The sequence below is a fragment of the Betta splendens genome, chromosome 1 (genome assembly GCF_900634795.4).
Source record: "Betta splendens chromosome 1, fBetSpl5.4, whole genome shotgun sequence".
Taxonomy (NCBI): Eukaryota; Metazoa; Chordata; class Actinopteri; order Anabantiformes; family Osphronemidae; genus Betta; species Betta splendens.
This window is the reverse complement of record NC_040881.3, coordinates 15137718-15163912: the sequence shown is the minus strand read 5'-3', so window position 1 is coordinate 15163912 and position 26195 is coordinate 15137718. Positions and strand designations below refer to the sequence as shown.

Sequence of the window (26195 nt, the reverse complement as noted above, 5' to 3'; positions counted from 1 at the left end):
ACTGTTGTTGTCAATAAATGGATCCGGACGCTCTGCAGCGCAGCAGAATCGACTTCAGCCAAAGGGATTTTTCGCAATCTGACAGTCCTGGGGAAATTCTCGGTCTGATGCAGAACTATACAATCGGCAAAACTATTTATTTCACGTTGAATCCATTTTATTGGCAAAGTTGTAACGCGCCACATTCTCACCGTTGGACCATTAGAGTGAATAAGACGTTCGTCAGCCCGGGTTTGTGTGTTGCTCATCAGTGACAGGTCGTTTTGTCTCCAGCGAGCAGCCCGAGGTTGGAGACGGGACCGGACTAATGGGGCGTCCCTCCGGACCTGCACATCGTCCACGGACGGAAAAAAAAAAAAAAAAAAACGGTTTCCTGACCTCAGGAAATGACGTCGATCATTCAACATGATCGCGTGTGTGCGATCAGCTACAGGGGCGTCTGTTCCCCATTGAAGATTACGACACCCTGTGGAGCTGTTCCACCCGCTCACACATCACGACCCCGCAGTGATGCAGAACAGCCTATATCTACAGATCACCTGCTGATGAGCAGGCAGCCTGCTTAAAAAACATCTGGCTGCCATTATTTAATGTAAATGCAGTATGTGCTTAAAAAACAGAGTTTAAACAGCGGAGCTAATGGCAGGATTATAGGCCCCTACAGGAAGATCAGGCGGTGACCTTCATTTGCTATTCGCCTCCTTTCAAAGAGTCCAATTAACAGGGAGGAGGTTTATGCAAAGGAGAGCGGCGGTGGGTTCTTACCTGTCCCAGAGCTTGACGTTTCTACAGTTGTTGGTGCAGCAGCCAGCCGATATCAAAGCTGCGACAAAGAGGAGGAGAGAAGAAGAAGAGGAGAGTTCTTAATGCGTTTAGAGACACGGCTGCACTGAACACGTTGGCAGGAAGCGCTCTGAGTACAGACTCCACATCAGAGGCGCCGTCTAATAAAGACGCATGTGGGCGGATGAACCTCGAGGACCGCGAGTTCAAAGCGCCGGCGTCCGTCTCACTCTCAGCTGCACTGGGGCGAGTGACAGCGAGCGGAGCGGAAGCGGCCTTTACCGGGTTTGTTGAACGTGAACCGTCCACAGACGCATTCATCTCGGCGCCGAGCATCAAACGCGTCCGGATGAAGCGAGAAGCGTCTGAGAGACAAAGAGACGGCGACACAAAGGGGGGGGGGGGGGGGGGGGGGGGGGGGGGGGGGGGGGTTACGCTGAGGGGACGACGGCGCTGTCCGGTAGCGCCTCGTTACTGGATTCACACACGAGCACAGCTCACATCCTGCAGCACAAAAAGTTTGGCTCTTTTGCCTCTCAGGAAATTAAACGTTGCTGCCAAGAACCTGAGTAAAGGCTGCTTTTAAGGGCAGCGTTTGCTCACGTTCCAGTTAGAACCTGGTAAACGATGTCGGCCCTTCCCTCCTCCCCTTCTCGCTCCAACAATGCGTTCCCTTCCCACGAGTCCATAATCATGTTTTCAGCACATTTCCTCTTCTTGGTGCACTAACATCTCACATTAAAGATTCATAACACTCCTGCGACCACTGAGTTGTGCAAAGGATCCCTGCAGCCGCCGCGTCTGTGCTCCCTGCCCCTTCTCTGGGGGGGGGGGGGGGGGTAAAAAAACAGGAATATAAAAACAGGATATTTCAGCAGTTTGTGGTTTTGCACTGGTGCTGGAGAAATGATTCACAACAATTCAATGCAGGCTATAAGCTTAATATAAATCGGTTTTGAATTTCTGTGGGCTGTAACAAAAATCGACGTTGGGCCGAGCACCAACTGTATAAAGTGATTAGTTCCGTCTGTTCCTAATGAATTTTCCAAACAAACACTTTTTCTAACAAGGATTGCAGTAAAAACGCCTCGCTACAATTACTAGTGTAGAGTAAGGAAATAAGCCTCCTAGGGTTTTTATCAACCCATGACTTCCACCAGAGTAGTTCCTGACACGTGACACGTGTACCTGCTTCCCTTATTACAGTAAATGACACTGTTTTAGTTTGATACCTTGTCTGAAATGCTTAGATCACTTTCAAACACGTTCTCTCATTGTTGTCGTTCGGGTCAATATTACATTGACAGTGACATTTTACTGCAGACGGCGTCACAGCATTAAGAGATCTTCTCAATGTGGGTCATACAACAGATACAGCTGCACACACACACACACACACACACACACACACACACACACACACACACACACACACACACACACACACACACACACACACAGGCCACATAATTAGAAACAGATACAGGAATCTAGTTAAAACACACCAGCCACGCGCCTAAAATCCACAGAGTCCAGATAATCGATGTGTGAAGCAGGTCGTTGCCTTTTCTGACTTCTAACCAGAGGTGACCTTTGAGTGATAAAGGCAGAAAGCGCGCAGCACACCGAGAGGCTGCTTGTTGATTTAGTTATGGCGAGCGTGTAAAAACCCAAATTGGATTTAGCGGGATGTGACACGTAGCATGTAGAAGAAGTGGGCGCACGGTGTGGGTCAAAGCAAGAGCACACAGATAATGTGATTACAACAGAATGATGCGCAGCCTAAGCCCCTTTAACTCCCAACCTCTGTGCACCAGAGCTCAAGTGAAAAGCTCTAAATTTCCCCACAATGAGGTCTGTGAGATTGGCTCGGGAGAAGCAGCTCCCACAGTGGATGAATCACTGTTATAAATGAGGAAAGCTTCAGCTAATAACTACAGTATATAATACACATAATCACAGGTATTGTTAACAAAATGAAACAGTAAAAAAAACCTCAGGAGGTTGAAATCTGACTGACAACTGCTGTATAATTAGTCAAAAGCAGTAATGAAGCTGTTATTGACGCGCGTGAACACATGAACCCGTTCTGAGGGCTGCTCATCCCACTTCACCGCCTCTCTCACTTTACAGGATCAATGAAGGGTAATTTCACATGACTGTTCCCTCAGATCCCCTAAAAACCGGCGCCATCAATTATTCAGGCTTGTTGGGCAGAGGAGCTGCCCGGCGGATCAGCGGCCTCGCGTTCAGCGAGCGGTCGCTCCGCCAGGCGCTCGGTCAGCGCCGCGGCCCGGCCGGAGCTCGGCTCCGGGAGGCGACACCGACGCAGAGTTGAGACGCAGCCAAGTCCAAAGTCGCCGGATCGCTCCGCCTCTGAGGAGCTTCTGTTGCTCGATCAAATCGAGTTGTCCTTTTTTTCTAAATCTGAAGCTAAATGTCAGTCTTAGAATTTCCAAAATGGTTGTTGTTCAGTTTTGATGGTAATGTATCAGGCCTTCACGCACCTGGAATACAGCAGGCTTACAGTTACTGCCTCTTCACATTCTGCAGTGGATGCTTTAAGCAACAGAAATGACTCTGCTAGTGATTCCCCTATAGGACAATGCTTCCACTTTACAGCAAATAAACTCACGCTTCTTTGATGAAAATTGCAAAGACGAAGAACAAAAGCTCTGTGGGTTGAACTAATGGTGCTGATTAACTTAGCTAATCATAAACACTGGAAACAGACGGCTCAGCCGCTTAAAAATGTACCAGTGCCAGTTTGGTGACAACAAATGTAGGATTTTATGTTCTGACGAAGGATTTCCCGTTAGGAATAAGAGTTGTTATTTCTAGTGGCTGCTTCCCTGATAAAATGTGACAATTGTCCAAAAATACCAACTAGCACATTTTACTATTTGAGCTCCACCGTGACAGAAATACATGAATAAGAGGCCAACGCCTTCACGCAGCTGTAGTTAATGGTAAGTGCTTTCTGGCCACTGCGTTGAAGTGAGTGATGGCAGCAGGTAGAAGCAGCACATAACTTGAAAGTACGGCATCCGCAGCGTAGCACCACGCGACGCTGAAGTGGACTGTGAAGAGATCAGAGCATGAGACGCACTGGAGTAGAGCTGGGTATTTGGTGCCCTGTAGTCTGATGCGTGTGTGTGTGTGTGTGTGTGTGTGTGTGTGTGTGTGTGTGTGTGTGTGTGTGTGTGTGTGTGTGTGTGTGTGTGTGTGTGTGTGTGCGTGCGTGTGTGTGTGTGTGTGCGTGCGTGTGTGTGTGTGTGTGTGTGTGTGTATGTGTGTGTGTGTGTGTGTATGTGTGTGTGTGTGTGTGTTGAGGGATCCCTCGGACATGCACACATCCACATCAAAGGCGTGCATCACGCAACCGAAAGCAAAGCTCATGCATGCAATCTTTTTTTTTAGTGACGCACATGAAAAACTAACGAACCACTTCCATAGATTCATATTTAAACAAAAGAGATCAGAGTAGTAAAAAGGAAGAAACACACGCAGTCAGAACGACTTAGAGGATGCTGCTACAACATCAGCACTTACAGTGATTCTGTGTCCCCGGCCCTTCAGGGGCCCCGGGTGGCGTGGTAAGCATTCTACTATGACTCTCAGAGGTAAATTAAATATTGAAGTAGGCATTTGCAAGATAAACTACTGCTGTCCCATTTTAACATGTCATCGCTGCTCGGAGCTGATGAATAATATAAGAGGCTGGGCATCCAGTAGCGTGTAGGGGAATGCGGAGGCCGGGACGAGGCGCAACGCTGGGAACCTCACTCAGCTCTAAACTGGAAGCGCAAACAGCAAAGATGAGCCCGTCCTCGAAATAAACAAAGACCCATTCTCCTGTAGGTGCGCTGGTAATGATCAATCTGAATTGAAAGCAGAATAATGGATTGCATCGCAATAATAATGGGTTAATAATAATAACTCGTCCTTTGCTTCTTAAATCTACAGGTTTTATAGAATTCAGGCGACATTTGATCACGTTAAGCAATAGGATGAGGTGCTTTCAAGCTCAGAATTTACATTTATCTTCTCTTAAGAAACGTATCTAACAGTCATCTCACAATAAACAGGTGAAAATAAGATTTGTGACACCTACATAAATAGAAGTAGAATAACATCATAGAGATTTATGGAACAGATTTACATGTTTTATCTGGCGCTTAAGCTCTGAAGAGATGAAGGAGGTCATTAATTGTACATTTTGATGTAACAGTAAAGGAAATGAGCCGGTCAGTCCGGAGCAATGGGGGGGTGGGAGGGGTAATGACATTGATTTCAATATCTCTGAGAGCAACAGACCTCACCGAAAGAGGACTCCTAACGGATAATGATATAAATATAATGAGGAGTGGTGGATGTTGGCAGTCAGTCCGTTCGTCCACAGCAACAGGAGCCGTGCATGACACCAGAACTGCTTCAGAGGGAGGGGCGATAACGACGGACGCTCCTGGTGCGTTCTCGCACTTCGTGTCTCTCCTGGAACAGACGGCGGCTGTGAGGAAAAAAACCTTCGAGGAGCCAATTCATCGCTGCTGCTCCACCAGCAATAAAAACACAACAGACAGCCGGCCGAGCGCGAACGACAGACTGTGTGGCAACACAATGTTCCACTGATGGACTCTACACAATCACTGGTGTTTGTGTGTGTAATATACGTGTATGTATATATATATATATATATATATATATATATATATATATATATATATATATATATATATATATATATATATATATATATATATATATATATATATATATATATATATATATATATATATATAAAAACCTCCCTTCTCACCCCACGCGGGTGGTCTCATCCACTTTCCAAGCTCGGGTCCTCTACCAGAGGCCAGGGAGCTTGAGGGTTCTGCGCAGTATCCTTGCTGTTCCTAGGACTGCACTTTTCTGGACTGAGATTTCGGATGTTTTTCCAGGGATCTGTCGTAGCCACTCCTCCAGTTTGGGGGTCACAGCCCCTAGTGCTCCGATCACCACAGGCACCACTGTGGCCTTCACCTTCCAAGCCTTCTCCAGTTCTTCTCTGAGCCCTTGGTATTTCTCTAGTTTCTCATGTTCCTTTTTCCTGATGTTGCCATCGCTTGGTATTGCCACATCCACCACTACGGCTTTCCTCTGCTCTTTATCCACCACCACAATGTCTGGTTGGTTCGCCATTACCATTCTGTCAGTCTGGATCTGGAAGTCCCACAGGATCTTGGCTCGCTCGTTCTCTACCACCTTGGGAGGTGTTTCCCACTTTGACCTTGGGGTTTCCAGTCCATACTCCGCGCAGATGTTCCTGTATACTATGCCAGCCACTTGGTTATGGCGTTCCATGTATGCTTTGCCTGCCAGCATCTTACACCCTGCAGTTATGTGCTGGACCGTCTCTGGGGCCTCTTTGCACAGTCTACACCTTGGGTCTTGTCTGGTGTGGTAGATCTGGGCCTCTATGGCTCTGGTGCTCAGGGCCTGCTCCTGTGCAGCCAGGATGAGTGCCTCTGTGCTGTCCTTCAGCCCAGCCCTTTCAAGCCATTGGTAGGATTTGTTGAGATCAGCCACTTCAGTTATGTTCCGGTGGTACATCCCGTGCAAGGGCTTGTCCTCCCATGATGGTCCCTCTTCCAGCATCTCATCCTCTGTTCTCCACTGCCTGAGACATTCACTCAGCACGTCATCTGTCGGGGCCTTATCCTTGATGTACTTATGGATCTTGGATGTTTCATCCTGGATAGTGGCTCTCACGCTCACTAGTCCTCGGCCCCCTTCCTTGCGGCTAGCGTACAGTCTCAGGGTGCTGGATTTGGGGTGGAACCCTCCATGCATGGTGAGGAGCTTTCGTGTCTTAACATCTGTGGTCTGTATCTCTTCCTTTGGCCACCTTATTATTCCCGCAGGGTATCTGATCACTGGCAGAGCGTAGCTGTTTATTGCCCGGGATTTGTTCTTGCCATTGAGCTGGCTTCTTAGGACTTGCCTTACTCGTTGGAGGTATTTGGCTGTTGCCGCATTCCTTGTTGCCTGTTCAAGGTTGCCGTTTGCCTGTGGTATTCCAAGGTACTTGTAATTGTCCTCAATGTCTGCTATTCTTCCTTCTGGGAGTGAGACCCCTTCTGTGTGGATTACCTTGCCTCTCTTTGTCACCATCCTCCCACATTTCTCGAGTCCGAATGACATCCCGATGTCCGAGCTGTAGATCCTGGTGGTGTGGATCAGCGAGTCGATGTCTCACTCACTCTTGGCGTACAGCTTGATGTCATCCATGTAGAGGAGGTGACTTATGGTGGCCCCGTTCCGGAGTCGGTATCCATAGCCAGTCTTGTTTATTATTTGGCTGAGGGGGTTCAGACCTATGCAGAACAGCAGTGGGGACAGTGCATCTCCTTGGTATATGCCACATTTGATGGATACTTGGGCAAGTGGCTTCCCATTTGCTTCAAGGGTGGTTCTCCACAACCTCATCGAGTTTGCAATGAAGGCCCTTAGAGTTCTGTTGATGTTGTACAGCTCCAAGCATTCAGTGATCCATGTGTGTGGCATTGAGTCATAGGCTTTCTTGTAGTCGATCCAGGCTGTGCACAGGTTGGTGTGTCGCATTCTGCAGTCTTGGGCGACTGTTCTGTCTACCAGGAGTTGGTGTTTGGCTCCTCTGGTATCCTTACCAATGCCCTTCTGTGCTTCGCTCATGTATTGACTCATGTGCCCACTTATCTTAGCTGCGATGATGCCTGACATGAGCTTCCATGTTGTGGAGAGGCAGGTTATTGGCCGGTAGTTGGATGGGACTGCACCCTTTGAGGGATCCTTCATTATCAGGATTGTTCGCCCTTCGGTTAGCCATTCAGGGTGGGTCCCATCCCTTAGCAGCTGGTTCATTTGTGCTGCCAGGCGCTCATGGATTGCAGTGAGCTTCTTTAGCCAGTAGGCGTGGATCATGTCAGGGCCAGGTGCTGTCCAGTTTTTCATACCTGAGACTCTTTGTTGGATGTCTGCCACTGTGATAGTCACTGGATTCTGTTCAGGGAGGTTGCTGTGGTCTTCCCTCAGATCCACCAGCCACTGTGCATCACTGTTGTGTGATGCCTCCCTCTCCCATATCCCTTTCCAGTATTGTTCAGTTTCCAGCCTTGGTGGGTCTGCTCTGCTGTTATTACCCTGCCATTGAGAGTACACTTTCGCAGGTTGTGTTGCGAACAGCCGGTTTATTCGTCTGGCTTCGTTGTCTCTGGTGTATCTCTTTAGGCGGCTGGCCAAGGCTTGTAGCCTTTGCTTGGCAGTTTCGAGTGCTTCAGGTATGGGCATCTGGCTGTACCTCTTGGGCATCGGTCTTTTCATTGCACCTCTCTGGGCCTCTGTCATTTGGCTCACTTCCCTCCGAGCTGCCTTGATTTTTGCCTCCAACCTTCGTTTCCATGGTGGGTATTGTTTCTCATGGCTCCCATGGTTTAATCTCGCCATGATCTTATCTTTCAGGTCAGTCGCTGCCTCGCTCAGCGTATCTGTGCTCATTGGGGCTTCGTACCCAATTTCCGGTTGGGGAGATGGTGAAACCTCCCCTCTGACCTGGCGTCCTGGCTCCCCCTTGCCATAGCATTTGTGTTGTATCTCGTCAATCTCAAGTTGTGATAGCAGTTGCCGTTTGTGGATGTTGGAACACTGAGCTACTAGTTGCTTCGCAGTCAGCCTTGAATGTGGGTTTCTCCGTTCCCATTCACCGCACATTCTTTGCATGTAGCCCCTCTGACTAGGGTTACTTGAGTAGTAGCATTCCAACAGAGCCTTGTTCTCGCATCTCAGCCATTTCTTTCTTGTTCCAGTAGCCCATTTCTCGTCAAGGTGCTCTGGTTCCCCAACACCTGACGCAGACCTTGTTAGACCGGGCGACGTCTGAGCCGGTATCTCATGTGGTTCACTGTCTCTCATGGTATGATGCCTATTCGCCCTAACGGGGATTCGAACCGGGAACCCCCCGCATGCAAGTCCATATAAGTATATATATATATATATATATATATATATATATATATATATATATATATATATATATATATATATATATATATATATTTATTTATTTATATTTATATTTATATATATATATACACGTACACACACACACACACACACACACATATATATAGAGAGAGAGTGATACACACACTTGGCTTTTCCAATTTAGACCAAGCTCGGTCACTCCACAGACAGACATTTAGAGCCCAATAACTTGCATATGAGACATTGAGACATGAAACTCATTCAAGATGCATTTCACTTTATATCCGTCGACTGACAGCTGCCAAAACCTGTTTCTATCCATTTCCAACCGTCCTCATGAGTCGGCCACTGACGGCGCTTAGCATGACAAACAGCAGCCGTACATGCGGAGTAAATGAAAAATAGCCTAATATGGAGATTTGGAGTCTGACAGAGGCTCCCTAAGGCCCAGTTGTACCCACGTAAATGGGAGCCACTTAGGTTCCAGTTAATTACCTGGCCTTGCGAGCTAATTTCCTCTCAGCTCAGTGGGCCGGGCTCCGTTGGCGCGGCAAAAGAGGACAGAGGATGCGCTCGGTTCCACCGGGCCTGCGTGTCCACCGGATGCCTGGGACTAGTGTGGAACATTTGTCATACACCTCCGAGGTTTGTGCCGGAGCAAAACGTCTCACAAGTCACACAGCTACTCGGAGGATGCAGGTGAGGGGGGGGGGGGGGGGGGGGGGGGGGGGCAAAATGTTCTGCAGTCCCTGGTTTTACCTGCAAAACGTGACCTCTCACTAATTTGTATTGTCCTATTCAGGGTGTTAAGATACACGTCACACATGACTTTAAGCTCTATGCAGGTGGAGAAAGCGCTAAAAGGCTGAATCTGACGACGACTTGATTAAGGATGACAATGATATGCATCAGAGGCAGATAAACAAAAGGCCTAATCATGGGCCCCTTTGGTTAACGGCTGCTCTGATGGGGTGACGCAGGGGTGTTTGGAATAATTGGTCTCAGGTGTGATTACCAATTCAAATGCCATGATAGCATGTGAAGCGACCATCTTCCCCTTGGGCGGGTTGTGGTAAAGACATCCACCGCGGGAATTATTGGCGTCAAATATGGCTTATTTCCCGAGCAAGAGAACAAAAAATGATGGAAAAGTATATATTCCACTGTATATGATGTAAAACCTGCTTTGGTCATGATCAGGCAACATACACACTAATGCCATGTAATAGAAAAGCGCAGGAAACTGCTAAAGCGGGGAAGGCAGCTATGCAATGATACTGTCTGCTACATAGTAATAATCTATTGGCATTACTAATGCCCCACAAATCCTTTCATGCCAAGCAGCTGTGACAAACATTGGAGGGGGGTTTTTACGCCGCTCAGGCTGTGAAACTCCATGATTTGTCAAGGGGATACTTTCCGTCCATCGCTTTGGCAGACAAGAGTCAGAGGAAGGGGAGAAGATGTGTTACACAGAGGAAGACAGGAAGCTGGAGAAGGAGGGGAGGGGAACAGTCAGTAATCCACTCAAATGCTTCCTCAAGCGTCAGCCTGACAAACAGCACGTCCTCCAGCCTCCTCCAGAACCAGGGCTCTGCAATCAGAGATGCCTCCCTGTCCGACAGCTGCTTGTTCACACTGGCAGACATTTAGGAGGGAGAGGGAGAGTGACGGGGAGAGAGAGAGAGAGAAAGAGAGAGAGAGACAGAGAGAGAGAGGCCAACGCTTCAGAGACGACTTCCTGTCAGCAGCACAGCCGGAGGGGCTCCATGATCTGAACTGATGCTATAATTGTAAAGATTAATTGGACGCCGGAGAACGGAGACGAGCAGCCGATCCACGTTGACCAGCGTCCTCGAGTCAAGAACACAGAGCGAGATAAGACGCGGACATGCAAAAGTCCAGCGGACGCCGCTATCAGAGATTCGGTTAAACAAATGTGGGCAGCAGCTCATCGGCAACCGCCCACCGGACTCGTGGACGGCTTCAAGCGCCGGCAGAGCATCCGGACCTCTGTGTGTGCACTCACAAGGGCAGAGGTCCTGCAGCGGAGCGTTTCCCATGCTGCCTCTCTCTCTCTCTCTCTCTCTGCTTCGGATCATCTGAGCAGCTTAGGCTAATAGGCAGAACTTGTGATTGCTAAAGCAGAAAACGTGATTAGGTCTCGCGTCTTTCCTGCAGTCGGCCCCTCCGGTCTGGGTCAGGAGACTGCACTGTGCATAGCTGGTTATCTGTCACAGGAGGGAATCTATCACATGCAGCTGATATTTCCGATCTGGGTCACGGCTGAACTGAAAACAGAATTGTTTATTTATATAGCTCCATATCCCATGAACAGGCTGAACAGGCTGTGAGTAAAGGGCATTTTATTCACATTCAGACATAGTAAAACTACAAAAGGACTTTTAGTTAGAGCTAATCTATTCACTTAGTACTATCAGACTTCACTAAATGTCTTTTAAGTGAGACCACTTGCTCTTTTTTAAGATCATGTATTGATGACAATAGAAGATTAGCTTATGCAGGCGTCTGTTATGTTGCTTTATTTCTTCTATCAGAGAAAATAGCTGGAAGTCGGCTGAGAGCGTGTTTTGTTACGTTGTGGTTATTCCTTCCTCACACGTGCGCTAAAACAGACAGACAATAAAATCTGCACGTTGCATTAACAGGTCAGCGAGCTGGTTTGCCTTCATTTTGGGATTTTGACGGAAATTTGAAAGGCCTGAGCCTCTGTTGTGCTAAGGGGCAGCGTGAGACGTTCACGGTCACCCTGGATGGGTCAATGTCGCATGTAAATCACACGCACGCACACACACAGTACATAAAAAATGGAATAATACTGGGCAAAGGGCTTAGAGGATAATCCAGCAGAGTTCAGTGTACTACATCCTCACAGGAATTAAATTCCCTCTTCATCCAAATAAAACAAGGACATGGCAGTAAGGATGGGTCAGTGGATGACACACACGGACATGACCACAAAGCTGCTCTCTTTACCCTCCCTGTGTCACACAAGGCTTACTCTGCCTTTATCTATTCAGCCTGCTCCGCCTTTATCTTTGGGCCCCTTTACTCTGTCCCTGAATTCATCATTATCGCCACAAACGGAGAATCTCCAGCTCCGGGCCGCGTCTCGGTCACACGTTGTGACACTTGAAGGCGGCGTCCTTGTCGGGTCAAAGGGGGCGTGGCAGCGCCGCGGGGGGAAAAAAAAACCCACGCCGTGACCGATCGCGAGCCGCGTGGCCCCCAGAAATCACGCGCTTTATCTTAGGGTTGAGTGGCGTTTCTGTGGAGTCGCGCGCGTTTTTACCGCGTTCACAACAGTTACGGCTCCGCGGGCGAAGCGAATGCTCTAAGAGCGTTTTCCAATTAAGGATTTGCGCAGCATTAATGCGGCGTGGCCTTCGCAGACAGCGCGTGGTTTCAGGTTACATCAAGATTGAAAGCTGTATTAGGGCAGAGTGCACGGACGGCTAAAATAGAAACCGGACGATGATCCTAATCTGTGTCGTATGTCTCAACGCTAATCCGGTCCAATCTGTAGAGACGCGGCCGGAGCAGAGAAAGGGCATCGGGGAAAATGTTAGAATGTGACGCCTCACACAACTTGGAAAACTCACTACGGAAGCCGCGAGGGCCAAATTACCATCAATTCAGGTTTCTGAATTATATCACACTCCTTTAGAATCATCTAATGTAGACACAAACAGAGCTCTAAAACCAGATGTGTGTGATTATGATTTATAGGTGTCTGTTTGTATGACCAAGAATATAGTGAATGACTCATCATTTAATAACCGTAATAAACTATTTCCTAAGCTACAATAACTGAAATCCTGCCTGTGGGTTCGGTGTGTTTACTTTGTCTGCGTGGACTGTTTTTGTTTGTCTTGTGATTTCAGTCACATATTGCAGAGTCATGCAGATATTTCACCTTGAGGAATTTGTCCTTTAGCTTCTGCCAGCTCTCTGCCACTCAGCACTTTTTTTCAAGCCAGACTCCAGAAATCATTATCGGCCACGGTGGGATATTTAAACAGTAGCCAAGCTGGTGGTTTAATGTTCCTCCTTCTCTCGACCACGCTAAACCCCCGCTGAGCCGAGATGGGCGGCGCTGCAGCAAAGGTTGGGAGCCGATTCACTGTCTGCTGTCAGTGTGTGTGTGTGTGTGTGTGTGTGTGTGTGTGTGTGTGCGCCTACAGGTGCAATGCAACACCGCCAGCTGACATCAGAGTCCGCTTCAATTGCGCGGGTCCTGTTTAACTAACAGAACATGTCAAATAAATATTTCGGAACCTTTTGTTTTCCCTCTCTCTCCACAGAGACGAGCCACATTCCTCGAGAGGCGCCCAGAAACCAAACCAAAACAATAACGCTGCATTCAGCATGAGTACGATTTCGGGTCGGAGATTTCTGAGATTTTGTTGAAAACGACGAAACCTCGTACGAACTTGCTGTGACCATATTTGTCTGACTGTGAGTTAGCTGGTGTTTCTAAACGTGCACGCTGTTGCGCGGCCTCCTCATCGCCCCCTGCACTGAACGGGTGCCGCTGTGCGTCGCTGTGCCTGCACACCTACCGTTCATGCCATTGTAGATGCTCCGGTGGTGCGGCGACAGCTCGTCCCCGGCCGCCCTCCGCTGCCCCTCGCGTCCGGGGCTTCCCAGCTTCACGTGGTCCGGGCTCATACTGTACTGGTGCCGGTGGGTGTCGGGGCTGCCCCCCTGCACCACGCAGCCCTTTTCGTGGTGCTCGCCGCCCCCTATGTGCGCTTGGCGCGGTTCGGGGCTCCCGCAGCCCATGCTGCTGATGCTGCTGCGGTGGTGCCGCTGGAAAAGCTCCCCGCTGCCGCCCTGGCCCAGGAAGTGCTGCCTCTGGCCCAGCAGGAGGTCGGAGCTGTGGTGCTTGGGGTGCTGCTCCGGGCTCCCCCGGCCCGCGCCCCTGCCGTATTTCTCGGGGCTGAGGCCTCGCAGGGCGCGGCTGTGGTCGGGCACGGAGATGGAGCCGCAGCGCGGCCGGCAGAGCTGGGGCAGCGTGTACGGGTACTCCAGGCTGGTGCTGCGGTGGCGCCCGCTGGGGTGCTCCGGGCTGGACACGTCCCTGTCCCCCGCGCCCCCCCCTGCTATTCCACTGATGCTGCTGCACCTGGGTTTGTGCAGCAGCTCGGGGCTGCCCTTCTCCCCGGCGCCGCCGCCCACTCCCGCGGGGAGGTGAGGCTGCTTGTGGTGGGGGTGGTCGGAGCTGTCGGCGCTCCCCGCGCTGGAGGTGCTGCTCCCATCCCCCACGTCCCTCATGAGGAGCCCCTGCCCCGGCACCAGCAGCAGACTGTTCTGGCTGTCTATGGAGTTGCGGCAGCCGCCCACCCCCACTCCCCCTCCCCCTCCGCCGCCGCCTGCCGCCGCCTTCTCCTCGTCCAGCAACAAGCAGAGCTCCTTCAGCTCCAGGTTCTCCCGAACCACCTCCTCCTGCCGAAGCTCCAGCTCCTTCAGCTTCTGGAGATAGAGGGTCACCTCCTTGCGCATGATGCTGGCGCTGTACCGGCCCAGGCGCTGCCACTCTCTGGACACGCGCTTTCCCTTCTGCCGGTCATCATCCAGGAAGCAGCACAGGTCCCGCAACTCGCGGTTGTCCTCCTGTAGCTTCTGGTTAATGTCCTGAGGCGGAGAAGAAGGAATCAAAAGATGAAGAGCAATGTGTTAAACCGAGGGTCATGAATGAAGCCATTGAGGATGCTTTTGATTATGTACGCTGTAACTGCATTACACAGTCAATTAGTGCACGCATTCGCCAATTTCAGTCCATTTCACTGCTCTTTTAGGTATGAGTTAAAGGCTGTATGCAATCATAATGAAATGAAACCATAATCCTCTGTGTCTTTCCCATAAAAGCCCTGACACGCTGTGTACCGTTCAGTGTGAGCTACATAATGTAGATTAGAATGTCCTAATGAGAAATAAAACTGAGCAGGGCCAGTTAATTCACATGGCCACAGTGTTTTATATGCAGCATTTACTTACGCAGCATATCTCCCTCAGCCCCCTCTCTTCTCCTGTCATTCTATAATTTCTGTGATTTAACTCTCCCCTCGCTGCCCTCTCGCTCCGTTTTACCCTGCAGCTATTTCCTCTGTAATTAGGGAGCTTGGATGGGTGGTGGAGGTGACAAGGTCCCGGAGAAAGGCAAATGATCCCCATGTGTTTCTAAGCAGCCCACCCCAGGCTGGGTCTGGGCTTAAACAGTAAACACGGAGCCACGCTGCTGTTATAGACGTGCAGAAAATGAAGGCAGTGGGGAAAGGTTGCTGATGAACAGCGTGACGGGTCACAGTGCTCCAGTGGGAAACTATACTGCATATACAGTACGGATGTAGATGTGTGTGCAGGAATCCTTGGGAATGAGCGTGTGTGTGTGTGTGTGTGTGTGTGTGTGTGTGTGTGTGTGTGTGTGTGTGTGTGGACTCTAGATTGGCATTCGAGTTCTAAATATGCAGTATGAGATGAACTGTATAGAGGATTTGAATGGCCGTGTCTAGGCCTTAATACTGAAAAGTGTGGATGGATGGCCTCTTCTGCTGAATAAGCCTTACATTAAGCATGCACGTAAGGTCAGACGCTCATATATCACAGCCTGACGACTACAGGCCTGCACAGCGAACTTCAGCGATATCATCTATCTTCACACCCTGTTTGCACAACATTCCTCCTCCCGTGCGCGTTCTCAGGTGCGCTCCAAAACCTATGAGCTCATCCCTCACCAACGCGCGCCTCCTCACCTTCAGCCCCCTGATTTCATTCAAGTGCAGCTGTAGGCTGCGATTGACCTCCCGGATGAGATTCCCGTGGTCCAGAATCACGCTCATCTTGTCGGCCTCGGACCGCCTCAGCCGCCGCACCAAATCCTCCTTCGTCCACTTGAGCAGCTCCTCGTCGGTCAGGCCGGCGATGTCCTCCGCCGGACTTTCCGTCTTCGCTATGGAGAGCTGGAGCTGAGGCTGGGGCGGTGGAGTCGCTTTCTCCATTGGCACAGCTCCGCCGGCACCGACAAAGGGCAGAAGATAACCAGAGGCTCGCCGACCGCCTCCGCCCGCATCCGCTCCCCGGTCTACGTTGGGAGAAAACGGTTACCGTCTGGAAATCGGTCGCATAGTTTGGCCTTTGTTTCTCTCCTCCACTCGCTCCTAGAGCAACAGCTGACGATGCCGGCTGAGCGCAATACAGCGGAGGGGATGCTCTGCCCGCCGCTTATCCCTGCAACATCCTCGCTGCTGAGATGGACTCTGTGCAGACTACTTGCGATTCCAGGTAGCGTCTCGATTAAGCCGACGAATCCGCCCCAAATGGAGTGAAAGTGAATAAAGCTTCGGCGGATAGTCGGCGCGCACACCTGCACCTTCAAAGCGCTGCGAGAGAGGAGGGAGCCGCTGCTGTGCACGACAAAAACGCACGGCGCATGTTCTCCCCTCTCTCCCTCTCCGTGGCTCTCGTCCCCCAGGGATTTGGGCTTTACAAATATACCGCTTGTTTACGGCGCCACCTAGTGTTCAGATTGGTTATGAACAAGTGTAAAACGTTGCGCTTCCGGTTCATTTAATGAAAATGGGGAAAAGGCACATCACCTTTAGATATTTATGTATGCCTCATCTTCAGTGAGAAAAAAACTGAAACAGCTAAACACTAAAACATTTTAGGTGTATACGATGAGTCAATTACTTGTTGGTAATTTGTAAATGACCAATAAGTGTTTCTGTAAGCATCTTAAATTTAAATATTGCACTTCACAGTTCATTGGATTTTGAAAGAGGGTCACTAAAAACTAGCTACAATGTTTCAATGTAACGTGACGTCAAATGACCCTTAAGAGACCCAGGGGCATAGCTTAACTCCAGCACCATGGACAGCAACACAACATGTGTGACATAAACTGGACAGAAAAATAGAGCAGTTTACAGACCGCTTGAAGTTAGTAGGTAACAAAAGTAGTTTAATAAAGTTAACACCATCAAAGGCGACAACATCTGAGACACCACCTTTAGTTACTTTAATTAGATTAAAATGATTAATAAATGTTTAATAAATAAATAAAATTGAATCCACCGCTAATGTTAATATGTACTAAAGATGTACATCAGTTAGTTTAGGCCCATTTTTTCAGCCTTGTCACTATATACAGTGACAATATTGTATTTATCGTCATTAGGTGTCCGCTATGAACGAAAATAACCCGAGTAACCACAGGGACATACTGGTTTCCAAATTGCCAATGTAAACTTCATTTCCCACCCTCCTCAGGAATGCTTGCGTAAAACGCATTACGCTCGGAGGACGTTCTGGTGACGTCACGAAAGACGAGCCAATTGGACACGTCTGAGCTTGGAGTAACACGTCATTCTAGTAAAGTGCCGACGCCGGCTGCTAGGGAGTGATCCTCTCGCCTTCGTCTTTCAGTTCTCCCATACATCCGTGTCTTTGAGCATCAAATGCTTTAATTTTGTTTTGAGCAGAACACACGCTGTCGTTATCGTCTTGTCCGGACGTCCACCCGATAAAAAAAGGTAAGCGCTCGACTCGATTTCTCTGGTTGAAAGAAGGCCGCTCGCTTTCTGCCTGAGCATCTAAACGGAAGCACGTTAGCTTACCGCTAACATTCCGTTAGCAAAACTAACATAGCATAGCTGAGCTTCGAGAGGTTTGAGTGACGAGGAAATAAATCGGGTTTCCTAACATCGTGTGCTCAGCACTTCCTGCTCCGACCTAATGGGAACGCATGCACCGCAGGATTATTTACATTTGAATAATTTTCTGAGTGCAGTTTAAAACAGATCCCAGAATTTACTGATCGCTCTTTCGGCGATTATACGTACGTGGCCTGGCTGTAGCTCAAGATGCTAACTGAAATCAGTTCTGTTCCCTTTTATAAATAACTACTACATAATAATTTGATCATACTTTAAATGGAATATAATGTAATCTGTGTTTACAACCCCCGAATTCAACTTGTTGCTCAAAACGTCCTCAGTTATCAATCAATCAACCTCGCCGCTCGGTCTTTAAACGTCAAGCGAAGATCAGATGTCATTGAAAACACCTGGCAGAGGTTTACTCCAGTGCCTTATAAACGTATAAAGGTAGTTCTACTAGAATGGAATGCGTTTTATTCTACTGTTACTTTTCCACCACCTTACTTAGGGGGATTTATTATCAGTTTTTTTTGTCTTCCATTGAATTTTGACAACTGTGGTTATTTTGTAGATGAAGATTCCTAAAACACAATAATACCCTCTAATGCTGCTATAGATCGATAAAACCGCTCTGTGAATTGACACAGTCTGCTTCAACTCCATCAACTGCTCTCCATGTCTTTATAGCATATTGTAACTACCGCTTTCAGCTACATTTTTGAGGTTTGCCAATCATTTTCAAAACAGTTTGTTCCATCATTTGTGTCCATGGATCGCTTCAGTCCTAATAGATCACTCGTTTACAGAAATAAAGCCACAGTTGCAGTTGTGTCCCACTCTTATCTAAGGTCAGAACACTTACCTCTAATGTCACATTCTGTCATGGTTATTTACTTGAAAATGTACTAGTTGTAGAAAATTGTTATGAGATCTTATCGAACTATGTTTTAAAAATTATAAAATAATTAATTTGGGAAATTGTCATTACAATCAGAAGTTATTATTTTTTAGAGGAAGTAGATTGTGATATTAAACTAGCTGCAGGTCTAAGAAAGGGGGTGGAGTTTGCTGTTGCTACAACAGGATGTCTAATCATGCATTGCTATAGTGGCACTGACGTATTAGTGACACAAACCAGTAGAGGTGAGGCCTAAAATTTCACGTGAGATTCCTCTGCCTGGTCCATCAGTTCATCCAAACCTGCTGGTCAGGTTTTCTGACACGTCTGTGCGTCATACTTTCAAAGATCTCTGTCTTAGTTTAGCACAAGAATGAAAGGCGTACCTGTATAAGGAGCATGTGCTTACTCTAGACAGTGAGTGTAGTTAAACAGAGCAGAGCAGGAGCAAGTGTACGAACACTGGTGTCGCTCGGACTGTCCGGTTCTTCCATCAGCGCAACAATCTCAATCTGGTTTGCTGGGCTTTTTTCCTACTAAAGCTTGGTGATGGCGACCTACCAGGAGTTCATCCAACAGAATGAGGACAGGGATGGGGTGCGATTCAGCTGGAACCTCTGGCCCTCCAGTCGTCTAGAAGCCACCAGGCTAGTGGTTCCTGTCTCCTGCCTCTTTACACCTCTCAAGGAGAGACCTGACCTTCCACCAGTTCAGTATGAACCAGTACTATGCAGCCGGGCCAACTGCAAGGCAGTGCTCAACCCGCTATGGTGAGTCAGACAGATGTTTGTTGCAGATCTGTACATTTAAATTGCTGCCATTTTTATTCTTCTTTATAATTGATTTTGGTGGTAGTAATAAGTATTCCTTATACTTCTAGGTGTATCTGTTGTTTGTTGTAATTGTAATTATTTAATCAAATTTAATTGTTGTAATGATTTTTACTTAATACATGTATTTGAACATTTATACTTTTTCCTTATGTTGTAAACTTTATCACACCCATCAGGTGAAGTGTGGGTTGTGGAAATTTCAATATTTATTCAGCACGTTAGCAGTTCTTAATGCTGACATGTAGTTGGTACTGGGCGGTCTACAAACACATGCTGTTTAAACGAGCAAATATTTTAAATTCTTTTACAGCCAAGTTGACTTCAGAGCAAAAATATGGGCATGCAACTTCTGCTTTCAGAGAAACCCAGTAAGTACTGCTGTTGACAGGACCAAAAAACTCCTGATGTTATTTTCAAGTTGAGTGACTTCTTCATTCCTACATATTGACTAAGATGTTTTCTGTCTGTTCAGTTCCCCCCTTCTTATGCCGGCATATCAGAGGTGAACCAACCAGCTGAACTCATGCCACAGTTTTCTACCATTGAGTACATAGTACAGGTAAATTCTACACACAACAACATCTCACTTGAAAAACTGTTAATGCAGCTTCTTCTTATAGTCTTGTTTTAAGAATATAAAAAGGTAGATGATTTTATCATTTAAGAGTTTAGAAATGCATTTAACCATAGTGTGCACTTCTTCTACTGCCTCTTTCCAGCGTGGAGCCCCTGCTCCTCTGATCTTTTTTTACGTAGTGGACACATGTTTGGAAGAAGAGGACCTTCAGGCGCTGAAGGAGTCCTTGCAGATGTCCCTCAGCCTGTTGCCGCCTAATGCACTAGTGGGCCTCATCACATTTGGACGTATGGTTCAGGTTCACGAGCTCAGCTGTGAGGGTATCTCCAAGAGCTATGTATTCAGAGGCACCAAGGATTTCTCCTCCAAACAGATCCAGGTAGGTGGAGGACTGTGGCATGGGGAGTCTAAATTTAAGTAAGGAGCTGTGTAGTTGGTGATGAAACAGAATTACCACAAGATATATATGTGTATATTTTAGGAAATGTTGGGTTTAACTAAACCAGCAGCACCAGGACCACAAGGTCGCCCAATGCCGCCCCAGGAGGCTGCATCCTTTTGCAAGTATGGAGGACTTAGTTTGTGTCAATAGTAAAAGTAATAATGTAACCTAGGACAGATTGTTATTCATTTGTTGGTGTTTTTATATCCAGATTCCTGCTGCCAGTGCACAAAGTGGATATGAATCTAACAGACCTACTTGGGGAGCTTCAGAGAGACCCCTGGCCTGTCCCTCAGGGAAAACGACCCCTGCGCTCCACTGGCGTTGCTCTGTCTGTTGCTCTCGGCGTGCTGGAGGTACAACAAGCACATTATATTGTACATTAGAGAAAATATTGTACTTTTTCTCTGCCTTCAACTGAGTTGTCTTCACTTATTACGAACCTTTGTAATGAGTGACGACAACTCAATCGCCACCTGAACTTTACCCTCAGCAGGACGAACCTGCCACGTGTTACTTTTAGATGCACTCCCTGATAATTATCTTCTGCCTCAGCGAGAGTACATGTGCTTCGTCAGTCCAAAGGCTTGCCCTATGCTGTTGTTTGCCTTCTGTCTTTCCCTTTCACATTCATTATCCTCTCCTCTCTACTGCTAATCTGTGTGGTTACATAACTGATAGAGAGACAGATCATTCCCTCTGCTGTTCTGTCTGTCAGTGCAAAGGAGAGGAGATGACGCCAGATTGCATTGAATTTGGCTCCAGATTCACTGAGTTGTCAAGGTGCAATTGAACTGATGAATAGGTCTTTAACACATAAAGCAAACTACAAAGCACTTGGCATCCATTGCTGCCTGGCCCGTTCGTTCTATTGTTTCGTGTGAATCGGTCCATGTTGTCCCTTTTCGAGAGAATCAGTGATTGCGTAAAACCTGCTATCAAATGCTCACATCATATTTAAAGATTATTTGCACAGCTTTGTGACTACGTGGCCTATTTCTGAATCAATCATTGTGTCTCAAACTTTCCCAGAGTCCTGGACTCTGAACTTTGTTTCGAGTGTTGGCAGAGCGATTTGCCCTCTGCTGTAACTGACTCCCCCTAAGGCTTATTTTAAAAATTTTTATTTTATTTAATTTAAGCTGCATTCTATTATTTCTAGTTTGGTTCAAGATATTTTATATCTATTATTATATATTACCTATAATTGTTCTGAATTTTAAAACCACATTGCTCTTCCCTTAAACCCTCAGGGTACCTACCCCAACACAGGGGCTCGCGTGATGCTGTTCATCGGAGGGCCCCCCACCCAGGGCCCAGGAATGGTGGTGGGAGACGAGCTGAAAACGCCCATCCGTTCCTGGCATGACATCCAGAAGGACAATGCCCGCCATCTGAAGAAAGCCACCAAGGTGAGCAAACCGTTAAACATCTCATCCAAAACACTAGAGTGGCTTTATGCTGAGATCTTTGTCTCTATCTGTCACTTTAATGTTGTTTAATGTCTGCCGTCTCTCCCCTTGGTTTTATTCAGTATTACGAAGCGTTGGCCAACCGCTCAGCAGTAAATGGTCACAGTATTGATATCTATGCCTGTGCCCTGGATCAAACTGGTCTCCTGGAGATGAAGTGCTTATCTAACCTCACTGGGTGTGTATCATCTCTTGGTTCATTGGTTTAAGAATATTTCTTTAAACTATGTAGGAATTAGTATCCTAACAATTTAATTGTGCTGTTATCAGGGGTCACGTTGTGATGGGAGACTCCTTCAACACATCTCTGTTCAAGCAAACCTTCCAGAGGGTCTTCAGTAAAGACTACAATGGAGACTTCCGCATGGCCTTTGGCGGCGTCCTGGAAGTCAAGGTAAGGAAATGATGTTTGGTGTCGTTATTTGTTTGTCTCTTACCTCACATGTTTTATCAGCATATTTATGAAAAGCTGCTTTTTTTTTTTCTGATAGACATCAAGGGAGCTGAAGGTCTGCGGGGCCATTGGGCCTTGTGTTTCACTCAACTCCAAAGCTTCCTGCGTTTCAGAGAATGTGAGTCCCCTCTCCAGTTACTGAGCTCAGGGTTAGGATTCGAGTAATCTGAGAGCTGTCATTAATCGCGGTACATTGTGTTTCGTGTAGGAGATGGGCATCGGTGGCACGAGCCAGTGGAAACTGTGCAGCGTCAACCCCTCCACCACTCTGGGCATTTATTTTGAAGTGGTCAATCAGGTAGGAATTACTTACTTGAGCACAAGCGTTTGCTGCTCCTCAATGGTATTTTCAACTGTAGTCTCATTGTCTGTTTTTTTTTCTCCTATGCAGCACAATGCACCAGTCCCACAGGGTGGCCGAGGTGCAGTCCAGTTTGTAACGCAGTACCAACACTCAAACACACAGAGGAGGATACGGGTCACCACCATCGCCAGGAAGTAAGCTTTGTTTTTATCATTGCTGTGGAAAGGTTATTCTCAGTCAAAATGTCACTTTGACTTTAGTGCTATAGTAGGAAGAAATACCTTGAGTCAATATAGTAGTTAGGTTGGTTGCATTCCTATAATTCCTGACGCTCCTGCTTTCGTCATTCACAACATACCCATGCTCACCTGTGTCTTTACTTCCCCCTTCCCTTTCCTCCTCTCGCTGTCTTTTTCTGTTCGTCTCTGCTCTAGCTGGGCAGACGCACAGTCCCAGATTCAGCACATCGAGTCGTCGTTTGACCAGGAGGCGGCCGCCGTGCTCATGGCTCGCCTGGGAGTCTTCAGAGCCGAGTCAGAGGAGGGACCAGATGTGCTGCGTTGGCTCGACAGGCAGCTCATCCGCCTGGTGAGTGACGCTCCCCAACTTAAGCCCAGCCCTGTACCTGTGCTTTGTCAACAGAGGAACAGAACATTGTTGCCATTGTTGGAATTGTGTGGCATAAATAGCGAAGTCGTGGTTCGCATAGTGTTACAGAATGTGACATAATGGGCTGGGTGGCGTCTCTAATGGGGCATGTCAAGTATTTAAACAATGTTTTGTCTTCCGTGTTTGCAGTGTCAGAAGTTTGGTCAGTTCAATAAGGATGATCCCACATCATTCAGGCTGTCAGAGTCTCTGTCCCTTTACCCACAGGTAAACCTACCTCCTTTTAACGCATAGTTATTTAGTTGAAGTGTGACTTAACTGATTGTAATTATAACCCTGTCCTCAGATTTATGACTTTCAGTGTATTTAGTACTAAGTATTGATACACATTAATCATTTTTTTTTCTCTCTCCTCCACCTGCAGTTTATGTTTCACCTGAGAAGGTCACCCTTCCTGCAGGTGTTCAACAACAGCCCAGATGAGTCATCCTACTACAGGCACCACTTTGTCAGGCAGGACTTGACCCAGTCTCTGATTATGATACAGCCCATTCTTTACTCCTACTCTTTCCATGGACCACCAGAGGTCAGTATCACACCCTCCATTGCATTGTTCTCAATGTAAGGTACTTCGTTCTATGTTTCAGTGTTAAATAAATGGTGTCCCAAATGTCTTTACAGCCTGTTCTCCTGGACAGCAGCAGTATCCTACCAGATCGAATCCTGCTCATGGACACTTTCTTCCAGCTGGTTATCTATCATGGGGAGGTGAGACGGTGTTTCGAAACTATTTCCTACTCTAAGCCATAAAAGTATATTAGGAAATGTAACTTCCTTAATTTGTCTCTTGAGCCTAAAATCCCACTTTGATGAACTGCGATGTCATTCCTTAATGCTGTCACTTTTCCTCTTTATTACCAGACCATTGCCCAGTGGAGAAAGGCAGGCTACCAGGAAATGGCAGAGTATGAGAACTTCAAGCAGCTGCTGCAGGCTCCTCTGGATGACGCCCAGGAGATCCTGCAGACACGTTTCCCCATGCCACGCTACATTGACACAGAGCATGGAGGCTCACAGGCTCGCTTCCTGCTGTCCAAGGTCAACCCGTCACAAACCCACAACAACCTTTACGCCTGGGGACAGGTACAGTAATATAATATACAACTTGCTACTTTATTTTGTAAAAGAGATTGCTTTTAGAGGTCAAAATTGCCACCAAAGGTTGTCAGAAGGAAGGAAGACCTAATCATTTTCTGTTCAATAGAGTCGGGCAGGTTATTCCTCCTACAGTATGTAGTTTTAGTGACGTTGATGTTGAGTAAACAATTAGTTTGTATGTAACAAGTCTAAAACCTTCTCTAAATTGTTGTAGGTTTTTCAATTTCCTTTTTTTTCTTTGAGTTGAGACTCCTGCTCTGTTTTGAAAACAGTCTGCATTGACGACTCCGATTATTCAAAGTCAAACTGTCACCAAGCACAGATCTTGGATTAGCTGACCCCTAAATGGTGAAGGTTGAAAGCTGAAAATAGCATTAATCTCTAATTTCCCTTAAGTCAAGGAAGAACTGAAGCATGACCGCCTTTATGCCCAGCCCATGAATACATCTATGTAGTGAGATTAACCAGACACACGGGGTCTTGCATAAACTAAGCTTTGTGATAAATGTGTTCATTAGAGTGATCGTGGGATCAGAGTTATGTCATGAAAAGATCTGCCTGTAAAGGAAGTAAATCACTGTTCAGCACTCTTTTTGTCCTTCCTGTGCGTCTACAGGAGAGCGGCGCCCCGATCCTCACTGATGACGTCAGCCTGCAGGTCTTCATGGACCACTTAAAGAAACTGGCTGTTTCCAGCTCTACATAGATGTCTCTCTTCCACTACAACGGATGAAGTGACTCCACGTTCCTGTTCTGATACTGGGATCCATTCACATTTCCCCTGAGCCACACAGTTAACTGTATGTGCTAGCTTTATTTAACTGGAGTTTGAACCGAAAAAGGGGGGAAATAGCACATTCCTTTTAAAGAAACATGCAATTTCTACATATTTTCATGAACTTATTTATAGGAAACCATTCCACTTCTCCAAAGCCAGATTGTCCTCATGAAAGCAATATCTGTCTCCGTTTTATATTTGATACCACCTCTGACAAGGAATGATTAGAGTATTTTAATGTGCTGTATGCTTGTTTGTCCTAAAATAATGTACTGCTAATCTGGTTGAAGATGCTGTTTAATAGAATGCTTATGTATGTTTGCATTGTGTATATCTAAAGATGTGTAGATTTTCTTCTCATTTAATAAATTATAATGGCACCTCTCACGCTGGTTAAGAATTCTTAACACACAGAATAATTTTGTAGAGAGAAAACTCCCTTTGGAGATTGAGTATTCATTTTCTGCGGCTTGAGTTTCTGTGTCTGGTGACTAATGATGCACATTGAGGTTTATTTTAAACTTAGATTTTATAGGGGCTGTATAGCGCAGTGCCCTCGCCCCCTGTCATCACCATCTGGTGTTTCACACCCACTGACCTCCCTCAGTTGATGAAACTTTAAGATACTGTACGACAGTCGTTTAATTTTGATTGCAGCTGGAATCTTAAAGCCATCTATATAACAGAGGCAGCGCCAGCAGCTGGATCCCGTTCCTACACATTTGGTGACGTTTCTATAACGAGCATCTAATAAGAAGTAGATTTACACATTGGAAGTCCTATCTTATCAGAGCTGCTCAGTTAAAACACCAGGCATCTGTTTGGTTCTGAGCAGCAGAAGGAAAGGCCTTTCCCTCATCTGTCGTGCATTGCAGATTTGAACTTGTCTGTGTGTGTGTGTGTGAGAGAGAAAATAGCGTGAGCACACAGTATGTTGTGACAACAGTAGGTGATATATCCTCGGTGCAGATTGGAAGCAACTCTGCCTAACGATTGTCTTTTTCCCGCGTTCGGTGCTACTGTGCAGAAAGCCTGCGCGGGATGAAATCCTAAGCATAAAACCGCTCACACACCATCTACTGTCACTGTAAGCTGATTTCAGAGCACCCAGACAGTATGATTTCGAGGATCAGTGAACGGCAGATTATAAAGACTAATCCTTAAGGGCTATCTGTTTAGAGACAAATTCT

At 47.1% G+C, this 26195-nt stretch overlaps 2 protein-coding genes across 3 annotated transcripts in view; one reads left to right on the top strand and one right to left on the bottom strand.

The window, feature by feature from the left end:
* The window catches only part of ccdc85al (coiled-coil domain containing 85A, like), an 18683-nt gene extending 2284 nt beyond the window's left edge, over positions 1-16399 (bottom strand). The window contains exons 1-3 of the mRNA XM_029158615.3: positions 15576-16399; positions 13383-14457; positions 766-823 (exon numbers count right to left, since the gene is read on the bottom strand). Coding sequence (XP_029014448.1) covers positions 766-823; positions 13383-14457; positions 15576-15821 — 1379 coding nt within the window. The 5' untranslated portion in view covers positions 15822-16399. The remainder of the gene's footprint in view (positions 1-765; positions 824-13382; positions 14458-15575) is intronic.
* A 774-nt stretch (positions 16400-17173) lies between these two features.
* sec23b (SEC23 homolog B, coat complex II component) lies at positions 17174-25392 on the top strand. Of its 2 annotated transcripts, XM_029157707.3 has the most exons (19): positions 17174-17354; positions 18921-19148; positions 19522-19579; positions 19684-19770; positions 19931-20167; positions 20270-20352; positions 20442-20586; positions 21484-21642; positions 21765-21880; positions 21973-22096; positions 22194-22274; positions 22365-22454; positions 22548-22654; positions 22895-23048; positions 23259-23336; positions 23494-23655; positions 23751-23837; positions 23991-24212; positions 24844-25392. In XM_029157707.3, the coding sequence occupies exons 2-19, from the start codon at positions 18928-18930 to the stop codon at positions 24931-24933; spliced, it is 2301 nt and encodes a 766-aa protein (XP_029013540.1). In that variant the 5' UTR covers positions 17174-17354; positions 18921-18927; the 3' UTR covers positions 24934-25392. The 2 variants fall into 2 exon arrangements, with proteins under 2 accessions (XP_029013540.1, XP_055365931.1); XM_055509956.1 differs by lacking the exon at positions 17174-17354 and having other exon boundaries at positions 18373-19148.
* The last annotated feature ends 803 nt before the right edge of the window (positions 25393-26195 follow it).